At 30.7% G+C, this 12,256-nt stretch overlaps 1 protein-coding gene across 1 annotated transcript in view; it reads left to right on the top strand.

The window, feature by feature from the left end:
- Window positions 1–24: 24 nt before the first annotated feature.
- Window positions 25–12,256, top strand: part of LOC111633704 (dynein heavy chain 8, axonemal-like) — a gene marked incomplete at its 5' end in the record, with an annotated part of 140,367 nt that continues 128,135 nt past the window's right edge. The window contains 4 exons of the mRNA XM_023378317.1: window positions 25–185; window positions 7,880–8,072; window positions 10,376–10,498; window positions 10,581–10,711. Coding sequence (XP_023234085.1) covers window positions 25–185; window positions 7,880–8,072; window positions 10,376–10,498; window positions 10,581–10,711 — 608 coding nt within the window. The remainder of the gene's footprint in view (window positions 186–7,879; window positions 8,073–10,375; window positions 10,499–10,580; window positions 10,712–12,256) is intronic.

Raw genomic sequence — 12,256 nt, forward strand, 5'->3', positions numbered from 1 at the left:
TTCATTTTGATTATTTTATAGATAAAAATGCTACCTACTCCAGCAAAGTTTCATTATGTTTTCAATTTGAGGGATTTATCTCGTATTTGGGAAGGAATTTTGCACATAGAAAGAAAACAATGTTTGACTAAAAGAGATTTGTTAATTTTATGGAGACATGAATGCACAAGAGTTATTGCAGACAGGTAAAAATTTTCAGAAATTTGAGTAGAAGAATGTTTTATTAATTTGAATAATTCAATAAATCATTAAACAAATATTAGTGAATACATAATCTAATATCTGAAAGCCTTGTCATATTGCTTATATCAAGGGTAGCCAACAAGTCAATCGCGAAGCCAATTTTGGTTGATCACTCACGATCTCTTGGATTAATGTGTTACACTTGTAACCGAATGTAACGCGCAAACGCAACTGTAGTGATATTGGACCATCGCATCCTCCCTCAGATGTGGTTTTGTTGGTCCATGTGCAATCCATCTGCATACAGTTGTAAAAGGGGAATAAGAAATGTAGATAAAGGATCGTAAAACCAAAAAAAAAGAAAGGAGGGAAGAGGGACAGAGAGAGTGGTCGGAACATGGTAGAAAGAGGAAGGGTGAAGTGGTGGTCCCCGAAAGTGACAACGTTGAGTTTCAATTCTTCTTCTGTTTAAAATGTAAGTGCCTTTTCTTCATGTTTTAAATTAAATTGTGGCTTTTCTTACCTATCTAAACTATGAAGGGGAGGTGTGAAATACATACTATCTAAACGTAGTATGTATTTCACACCTCCCCCTCACACTTAGACTACGCCTACGACGACAAGTCGATCACGACACATTTTTAAGATAAAAAGGAGATCTTATGTACACAAAAGTTGGCCACCCCTGGCATATATAAAGTATTAAATGAAAAAAGGATATTTTTATTTGAAATTTGTTGAAGATTCATCATTTATTCATCAACAAGACCTAATATTTTTTTAAAAAATAACATTCAATATGCCATTATTTTTTAAATAAATCTAAATAAAAAAGTTTGATAAACTGATTTACATTATAAGTATACTTGTGTTAAGTTTTGAAAGTTGTACTTATTTATGGTTGTTTTATCTTCATTGGTTATTTTATTTTTTATTATAACCACTGCTAACATGAATTTTAGTATTATCAGAATATAATTGGGTGTACAACATTTTTAGTATTTTTATGTATATATAAAACTTCTGTTTATTTTTTTACAAAAAGGACTTATTAATATTTCCATAACTAAATTTGAAATGAATGTAAAACAGAAATTTGTAGATCAAAATTTTGATAGAGGCAATTGAAATAGTTTTTGTCATGATTTCATAGGCTATAAGAGATTTTATATTTGTTTTCTAATTATGTAAAGGCAGCTTCACATGCTTGGTATTTGTCATTGCCGAATAATTTTCTTTCATCAAAGTATTTGCTGAAGTATCTGTCACATGGCAAGCATGTGTGTAAACACATGATTATTTGCCAAGCATTGTGAGAATTACAAATCTTTGTCTTTGATTTGCCCTCTTTAATTTGACACATTATACCAACAAGGAGTGTGTAGTGCTGAGGGGTATTACAGTGTGATCTCTAACTTATATGTTCTTCTATGGAGACAAGGAAACATTTTTTCAAGGTGATCATCTCTAGCAACATCATTCTCTGTCCAGTAACTTACCAGTTCATCTGTAGATATTGCATTCTTAGTTAAAATAAAAGAGTAAATTATTGTCTGGGTTTTTGTCTTACTGTGGTTTTACTATCAAGACAATGTCATAGAAACTAGTAGTCAGGGTCGGTGCCTAGTAGCTCAACAAGGTAAGACAAATTTACATTTTACCATTTTGCATTGACATGTTTGACATTACAGACACCTTGATGCCACAAGTGGGAAATGGCAATTACCAAATATTTGTCAAGCAAAGTCACAAATAAATCATCCACACTAATTGGTATTGGCAAAAATACATTCAGTATTCACCAAATGCTCACCATTTGGCAATGACTAAACATATGGAGTCACCTTAATATACCATAAATGTTTTAGAAATATGGATTGTAAACTACAGTTTACAAGAAAATTTGTATATTTATATTAATTATCTTTTTTAATTCAAAAGTTTTAAAAATTAATAAAATACCCATATTGATAAGTATTTTAACATTTTTTAATACTTGTTTTTGAATAAAAAGTTAATGAAAGATTAATTTTTAAGTATTTTTACTTAGAAAATAAGAATACAGTAAGACCCTGCTTAATGCTGCCTCGCTTAATGCTGATTCGGTATTACACGGCCTGCTTGAAGCCTAAAAAAAGCTCAAAATTTATGCTTATTCAAATTATCATGGCATTTGATCAATTCATATATAATACAATTATTCCCGAACACGAATCAATCAGCACAAAATATGGAAATTCATCGTAGTACTGTACTTTCCTTAAATATATGTTTGTGTTGTGCAGTTTTGAAAAAAATATAACATTATGGATGCCATAGGCAATATCAACTTCACTTGGCAAGAATTAACTGATAAATGCAGGAACAAAGTGTGGAAGAAGGTATGGCCAGAGGTATCCAAAGAATTCTCAACGAGGAAAGCCTATCACTGTATCATTAGATTGACCAAATTGTCAACCTAATCAAGACTAGATGTAAAAGAGCAGGATATTGAGGAGTTAGTGCAGGTTTCTGGTGAGAGCCTTACCAACGATGACCTTCAATAACTGGCAAAACCAGGAATTCATGTAAAAGTAGAAAATAGTGATTCTGAAAATGGAGAATTCAAAGAACTTGCTACAAACTTTTACTTTTTAGTAAAAGTTTGGTAATGATAACTGAAATCATCGATCAAATTGTAGCGAACGATCCAGATTTTGAAAGGAGTGCGAAAGCAAAATGAGGCATTTTGGATAAGATTTTCTGTTACCGACATTTGCTTAAGGAAAGGAAAAAAAGCGACAAATGAAACTACACAACTTTATTGCAAAAAACAATAATTTCATAAAAGCTAGGACCTTCGTCACAAAAAATGAACTTTAGATTTCTCTTTACATGTGTTTAGGTGTTATTTAACATATATTATTATACAAATTAATGTAAAAGTAACTTTTTTTTAAAAGTAATTAAGTAAAATTTTTCTATTTTTGGTCGCACGTTCCCCTATCCCTATTTACTCTAAGTTAAAATGACCTTGTTTAACACTGTTTCACTTAATGCTTTGTTGTCTAGGAACGCATCCCCTGTGCTAAGCAGGGTCTTATAGGGGTGTGCCGTGACATTTGATGATAGGGAAGCTGTGTTTCTGTAACAAGCCGACATCCAGGGGCAATCAGTCAATTGCGCGTCAGTGATGGTCTAGGGTCCATTCGTATCATTTATTTGATAAGCCAGTAAAAACCGTAGACTTCTCTAAATGCATTTTTAATATCACATTTACATTCCGAATTGCTAGTCACGATATAAGGGCTACAATTAAAAATAAAATAATAACACTTACTTGGTGAAATAAAATATGTGGTGAATGTACTGGTGTGAAATGTTCAACGCGGACAGGTAAACTCATACATGTATTACCAATTAAACGCATTTAATTTCATGCTAAATATGAAATATATATACAGAATAGGTTCGGATTCCCGCTGTTTTCCTTCAAACGGTTCCACAATCTTGAGTGACCAGGTATATCAATAGACCGGTAGTTAATTTCTCGATAACTACCTCCCGACAATTTATTTGCATGCGTAAACCTAAACCTAACTTAAACTAAGAATAGAAAAAGTAGAAGGGGAAATGAGAAGAATTAAAGGACAGAAGGGTACTTAATTTTCCAGTTGGTTTTCCACAGTTCCTTGTCTTGTCTTCTCTTTCTCGTCTGTTCTCCTCTTAGAACAACTCGGGTCCGTTTTGGGGTTTTTTTCTCTATAATCATCTATTAGATTTTTCTACCGATTTGCTTCTTACAGCCTCCTTCTGCAGCACTCCTTGACTTTCCGTTCAAGAGCCTGCTGCCACTCGTCTGTTTCTCTCTGAGTCCAGCCTAAGAATGCTTCTAGAAACTCTTCCTTTTCCCCTCCAGCCTCATTTTCTCCTTTTGTTCTAACGCTACCCCCTGATGGGTTAGGAGTGAGGTGAGTTCTTGGAAGTTTGAGACAAAGGAACACAGAAATCGGAAAGAAGGAAAATTCTAGAATTTTAATTGAAATAAACCTATACAGACTAATAATAATAATAATAAAAACAGGCCTGTAGCCACACTGGTACATACAAAATATTCTTTAATTATATGAATATACTTTTAAAGAAAATTATAATTAAATATAGCTTTGCAAAGAAACGTGCATAAAAATATAAAATATTCTTTATCTTTTAAATCTTAAAACAATGCACTTAGTCAAATAGCTCCCTACAAGTGGCTAATGGATAGAATCGAAGACGGTTGCGGAGCATGCATACACGTGGACTGCCAAATTCCCAGTGTGTCGATACCGGTCAATGTCAAATACCTCTTTTGTTGCATCATTAGTATATCTCAAAGGATGCAACAGGGCTGTTGTAGATTTTAAACGTTTCTCACCATAGCTGCAAAAATCTACATATGTTAAACTTAATAGTCATTTGTTTTTTAACTAATTCATATTAAGACCAGGTGTTGTCCACGGAAATTTCCAAAATTTACAACTTTTCAGTCACTCTCATTGAACTGGAAAAATTTCTGTCGTTATTACATCTAATGTTACGAAGAAATCAGTCTCCACTGTACTTGGCTATAGATTTGTTCGGTTAAGCTTTTGTTTAAGTAAAATTTCGGCTCTTTCATCAGGGTTTTGTTTATGTCCCCAATTTTCTAATTGCTTAATTATTTAACTACTTCTTAAGTAGAAATAAGTCAAAACCGGTTACTTTGTACTCATATATTTGTAGTCTCGGGAAAAAAGTGGAAAGACAAATTTTTATGACAACGGATACATAAATCATAAATTTAAGGAAAATAAATTCTAGAGCTTTTTCTGTACCTCGAGCATCTCTCTCATTTATTAAATTTAGTTGTAAATGACACTGTCAAAGTAACAGTTAATTTTTTAACATTATACAAGAATTGTACACGTTTTTTTCTACATCCCCTTAATTAAAGATGGGATATACGAAATCATAATATCACTGGTTTAACATTGAAATCAGAGAGCGGAATAAATATATCAAATATTTTAATGGATTTTTTTTAACTCCCATCAACTATGCAAAACTATCATAAAAACATACCAGTAAATTCTTATCGGTTGGGTTAAGTTATAAATTTACTCGTTATTCACATAATCGGCCAAATATCTAGCGGGCGGGCGGCTAACAGCCCAGAACTGGTCCTGGATAGAATTGGAAGCGTTATATGTGTAGCATCAACCCAAGGTCGTAGGCTTCCACTGGCTAAACCGGATGAGGTTGGTGCTCTGTAAAGCGCATGCGCGAACCTGGCTTTTTGGAATCTGACAATACAGAGATTCCACTTTGCCACTAATATTCGAATATACAATAGCAATCTTATTTTTTTTTCATGTGTAGTATAGAAATTTGTAATAAGATACATAATGCAATTATAATAAAATATTGTGCGATTATTTTCATATAATTAAAATTAATATGTATTTATTTTTTATAAAATACAAGGGAAGCAGCGCTTCCACCGCTTCTAATGACAGCACGCCACTGGGGTCTTATTGTACTTAATATTATACTTCAAAAATAATTTTAATAGAAAATGAAAGCAAATCTCTTGTTTAATTAATTTTTAGTTTGGAATCTCAGTTATCTTCATGTTATTCATAAGATATAAATTACAAAATTAATGAAATTGATTTTCTGTAACTTGGTTTATGTAATATATTTTTTTTTAATTCATACATTTTGTTTTATTTTTAATGATACTGTAAATAACATTCACAGTAAGACCTCAGTTTGTGTCAATTCAACTTACATTGGTTTTCAAGCAGTCAAAACTAAAACCAAAACTTCAGCAGGGCTACTGAGAGATTTATGAAGCCCTGGTGGTAGATCAGGTGCCTTCTTTGTTTTAGCAAGTTGCTTTTGCCCATTTTTTATTTTTTATTTTATTTTTAAGAAACAAAATATGTAGAATGTTTCATTTGTAATTAAAGGCAGTCTTAAATATTTAATTTTTTGTTAACAAAAATAAAATTAATTTTTTGAGGTTGAAACCACTACAGGTCCCTAAATTTTTACTGGGTTCGGAAAAAAACTCCCAGTTTTCTCTTTCTTGGCATTATGCTTTTTATTAACATTTTACAACAATGTTGTCAGTTATTTTCAAAATAAATAATAAATAAAAATATCTCTTTTTTTTTTTGTTTGTTAGAAACTCTATATATATATAAATGAGGATGTTTGTTCACTATGCACTCTTAGACCATTTGACCAATTTCTCTGAAACTCTGCAGTTACATTAATGTACTTCTTAGATATTGTTATAGCATAATACCAAAATATTGATTTAATTTCTGTATATCAATTAATTTCTGTTTATATCTCACTTCCTGCCTTCACATGTAGCACCACCTGTAGGCATTTGTAACATAAAAAATAGTAATAATTTAAAAAATTAATAAACAAAATATAATTTACACAAATAAGGAAATAATTTAAACTAGAACTTTGTTCCTGACTGAAGTACAGCAAGTTATATTATTGGGGCACAACTTTTCCCCTTGCATAAGCAGGGAATTCTTAATTTTATTTGAAAACTTCCTTAACTTACATAATGTATTATATTATGCACAACATTTATTAAGTTGTTAGTCTATTAGTTACAGCTATAATTAAAAGGGCTTATCAAATCAATTATAACCATAACTAATATGCTAACCATTTAATGTATGGTTAATTTTGAGCTAGAAGCATATTTAATTTAATTATAATACATTAATGTACTATATCTTGTGAGATAATTTTATGAAAGGTATAATATATTAATGTAGGTTAAGAGATATATGGTCAATTTTTGGAATAAAATAGAAAAAACAATCATAATTAAAAAAGTATTTAGCAAGAGCTTGGCCATATTTTGAATGTCAGATAACATATGCTTGTAATAAGATAAATAATAAATAAAGAATAAAATAAAACACAATATAAACAATTATATTCTTACATTTAATGTAGCAGTAAATGATACTTTATATATGTATGCACTTTGATAGTTGCACGTGTTGTAGATGTGTGATGTGACCAAATCAATAAATAAATGTACTTTCAATATATGGTCGAATATATGAACTTTCCCATAAATTGAAACTGAGATATAAAACCAGAGAGTCATTTTAGTGAAAAACCATATACAGTCGATCCCCGTATAAGATCATTGATTATTCCGTTTTATATGAATTCCATGTTGTACAAGTCACTTAAATTTTACAAATACGTGAGCCGTTCATAGCCCGGTACACGTATTTGTAAAATTAAGTGACTCGTACAACATGGAATTCATATAAAACGGAATAATCAATGATCTTATACGGGGGTCGACTGTAATGAGTGGCTGAACAAAGAGGACTGAGTATGTTTGAAATTTTTTGTTCTTTCTTAGCATTAATTAATGTGTATATATTTAAGGGGAATGCTTATTATGGGTTTATAGATAGTTTAAATAGTTTTTAGGGCATTTTTTGACTTGGGTTGGTTTTTGACTTACGTCATGCCTTCTGGAATCAATTACTGACATAAGATGAGGTATTACTATATTTTGATGTATCAAATAATTATTTCGTGTATGGGTAATTTTACTGATCATTATAAATTCAAATAAAATTTAGATTAAATTAAAATTAAAGTTTTTAAGAAGATAATAGATTTTTTTAAATGTTAGATTTACTAATGATCTGGATAAAGAGTGGTTTGATGATTTAATCAAACAAGTTGCAAGTGAATTCCTTGAAGGTGAAAGTATTTCCATTCCAGAAGAAGCCTATTTTGTAGATTTCTTGCAAGATGAACCAGACATACCAGATGATACAGAAATGACAGATGATATGTATGAAATACCAAAAATATATGAAGAGGTAAGTTTTGAAAAAGTTTGTAATAAAAGAATTTTTAACATGTATTAATATTTGATACTAAAATTATAATTATGTGCTTTTCCAAAATAATTTAAAAGTTTAACTTTTTTTGAAATACTGAGATAATAGAATTTTTTTTCATTCTTTTATAATCATGCAAAGGATTTTTTTAAAAGGGTGTCGTTTTAAAAAACTTCATTACTTTTTGTTAACAACATAGTTTAATAATTTTAACAATATAATAATATAATAATAAAAACAAAAAAATATATTATTATGTTATTGACATGGCCGTGCACACAAGAGCTTTCAGATGTTTAACCTCTATTTGAAATAGAGGTTAAACATCTGAAAGCTCTTGTGTGCATGGCCATGTCAATGATATAATGTTATATTTTTTTACATTGTTCTTATTAAGAAATTCTGGAGCAATATAACTACAGATACACAAGGTCTGTCCCAAAAGTAGGTGTACTGATTTTTTTTATTTCAAAGTACACAAAAGTTACATCAAACTACAAATGATCTTTGAAATACGACCCTTGCAAGGTCAACACTGGTTCCAAAGTTTTTTTCACTGGTCATAGCAGTAGTTGAAGTCATTTTTTGTAAGGGTGTCTAGTTTGTCAGTTACAACGTTTCTGATGTTTTTCACTGTCCCGAAATGATGGCCTTTCAACTTGGATTTTATCTTAGGAAATAGATAGAAGTCGCACAGAGCTAGGTTCGGGCTGTAGGGAGTTGTGAGAGTGTGGGTTTTTTTCTTGGCCAAAAACACTCAAATTGATAGTATTGTGTGAGCAGGAACATTATCATGGTGCAGTATCCAATCTTTTGCAATGTCCCTGTGGACTTACTTGACCCATTTTCAAAGTCTTTCCAAGACACCTTTGTAGAAGGCCCGATTAACTCTCTCCTGAAGATTGTGAATTCTTTATGCACAATTCTGTGGCTATCAAAAAAGCGATAAGCATTGTCTTTATCCTGGATCTTTGTGCCTTCTAAACACCATGTTTCTGGATAAAGTGGCATCTCCATAAGCTTGAATCAAATCTGCAAATGTCTCTGTTGCAGATTTCTTGAGTTTCACACAAAACTTTGATAGTGTAATGTTGTTTGAGATTTTTCTCCATTTCAAATGTACTCATGTGTTAAAACATTATATTACACAAACAGAGATTGTGCATGTTTGACTTACCACTCACTTGAAACAGGTTTAGACATCATAGCTCTTTCATGTTGCTAAGATATCTAGCAACATGAAAATACCAATTAATGATGTGTTAAGCTGCACAGTCATTAAATAAAAAATTAGTACACTTACTTTTGGGACAGACTTTATAAGTGATTAGTTATAAATATGAGGAGCATCATGCCAAAAGTTGCCTTCTCCACTTATATGAAAATATGAAAACATGAAAACTATGAGCAATGACATAGTATGGCAACCTCTTTACAAATCACTCGGAATATTGGTCCTAAACTTGATTTTTCCTACATTAAATGCAATGAGAAGCTGCACTGTCATTCTGAAACTTGCTTAATCCACAGCATTAGATGTTCCAAAAGTTTCCATTTCCAATAACCCAAGTAATAATGTTTCTATTTAATGAAGTATATATTTTTTATAATGAACTTTTTGAAAGAAAGCCAAAGGGGAAAAAATACATTTTATTTTTCATACTGATAAATGTTAAAATTAGTTAAAACTTCTCATTTTCACAACTCTCACTGACTAGACCATCATTATGAGTACAGTGAAATATTTATTATATTGTACTAAAGAACTTGAAACATCATATATACTGTACAAGAAAAGTTTAAACTGATAACTTCTTTAATACATTCAAAACTGTAAGAAATAATTTCTGTCAGTATGAAAACATTATTGATGAAAGTTTTAATTACTTAAGTAAACTTTAAAATCATTTTTGAAAATAAAATAACTTTCAGTAAATAAATATGGACGATGATAACTGACCATTTCTGATAAATACATAGTGGTACTTATTATTTCAATTATAAATTTTTTCAGTTTTAATAAAAAATACTTTATCGTCTGTTTGATTTTGTTATATAAAATGCAAACATATTTTATTGTCATTGATAAGAGTACAAGACTATTTTTACATAATGAATTTTCTGCAGATTTTCAGAGACAATTCATTATGTGGAAGTTCAACTGTAAGTTATATAATTTTATAAATTTAAGGAAAATAAATAATAAATTTGTCCTAAATTTTTTAATATAGAATTGTTTATTTGTCTTTAACTGTTTACTGCAATAAATATATCTTTCATAGGTAAAATCTTTTGATATCTTGCGAGAAAGATTTGAATATTTTCTGAAGCAGCGAAATGAAGAAATTTATGGTGGTCGTATGGATTTAGTATTTTTTAAGGATGCAATGATTCATCTTATTAGAGTAATTAATTGTTTTATTTTATTTCATATTTTTATAGTCAAAATTTCTTATTTAAATACATGTTTACGAATTTATATTTTAGATATCTAGAATTATTCGAACACCAAAAGGAAATGCATTGCTTGTTGGAGTGGGTGGTTCTGGAAAGCAATCATTAACTCGCCTTATTTCATATATTGCTGGTTATAAAACATTTCAAATATCTCTTACAAGGTGAGTTAAGTAGATTAAATTTGTCAGAAAATGAAGCAAATAAACAAATCTAACAATGCACAGCAGTGGTGGACTAGCCAGGTTTTCAGGTGATGCAAGATCTTATTGTGGCACTCCTCTGTAGAGACTAAATTGATAACATACATTTTTCACATTATTAATAACTCAGACCTCCAAAAGATTAGTATAGTAATACTATTAGTAATACTATGGATGAGAAACGATAACAATGGTAAATGGAGAGTTAACTTGACCCTTGTTAATTCAGACATATCGCAAGCTGTTGACATTTTTTTCCCTCCCCGCCATTGATGGAATCTCTTAATTTTAGGTTATGGAGATATAGCACACATTTCAGGATCATGTTGTATATTCTCACAACCCAACTCACTCTTGTGTAAAATCTATAGCATAGTATTAGTATGGATGAGGAACAATAACAGTGAAAAAAAAAAACAATATTTCTTTTATAAGGCAATATTAATAACAATATTTATTTAAATTGCTATGACACAGACAACGCTCACATCACACAAAAGACAAATTTACATCGTAAATTAATTTAAAATTGAAACAAATTAAGAAAAAAAAATAAAATAAAAAGCCTACATTGCCATCTTTCTTGCTTTTGCGCTTGCAAATGTTGTTATTAATTCAGAATAATTTAATTCCTGGGCAATACTATTTTCGGTAGATAAAATTGCTAGATCTGACAGTCTCTCCTGACACATGGTTGAATGTAAATAAGTTTTAATTTACTGAAACTTATTCTTTTTTAGCGACAGTTACAGGTATGGTCAGCAAAATTCGAAGTGCTGTCCACACATTCAGGAATATATCCTGCCAATCATTTTGTTTAATAAGTTGAAGAACTTTTATTGGTTCTGATGATTCAAGCTCTTTCAACAATGGATTCATTTGTAAAAGTTCCTCAATCAATTCACAACCAGATATGTCACATTTTTCTCCATCAGTTAAACTTATTTCTAAATTTGCACAGGCTTTTTCCAATTTTGACTTTTCATGAATTGTTTTGATGTTGTGTAAAAAGGACCATGTATCATTAAATTTGGATAGTTGTGTAAATCAAGTGACCAACGCATTCTCAATTGTATCGATCATAGGGTAAATGACATTTATTTAAACAATTCTTCAGGATCTGTTGGTGTCTCATCTACGGCCTCATATTTAAATAATTTCTTCTTTCTTCGGGATCGGACTGACTTAAAAATAAGATCTATCCCAGCCTGAAAAGCAATTTCCATAGCTGTTATTACAGCAGACGAATAACACTGGTACTCTTTTACAAATTCATAGCAATTCTTCAGCAATTGTGTAGCATTTGGTAAATGCATAGTTTCAGACTTCATAGCCTTGCTTACAATGTTTACTTGAAACAAAATATCATACCAAGCCACTATTGTTACTATAAACTCAAATTGCTCTGTGATCTGAATCAGGGACAAGGCCTCTGATTCTGCAACTGGGTCATTCATTTCTTCGTGAAGGTCCAGAAGGGTGTCACAAACTGAAGAGTAATGATAA

The sequence above is a fragment of the Centruroides sculpturatus genome, unplaced genomic scaffold (genome assembly GCF_000671375.1).
Source record: "Centruroides sculpturatus isolate CEXI.00-Female unplaced genomic scaffold, Cexi_2.0 scaffold647, whole genome shotgun sequence".
NCBI lineage: Eukaryota > Metazoa > Arthropoda > Arachnida > Scorpiones > Buthidae > Centruroides > Centruroides sculpturatus.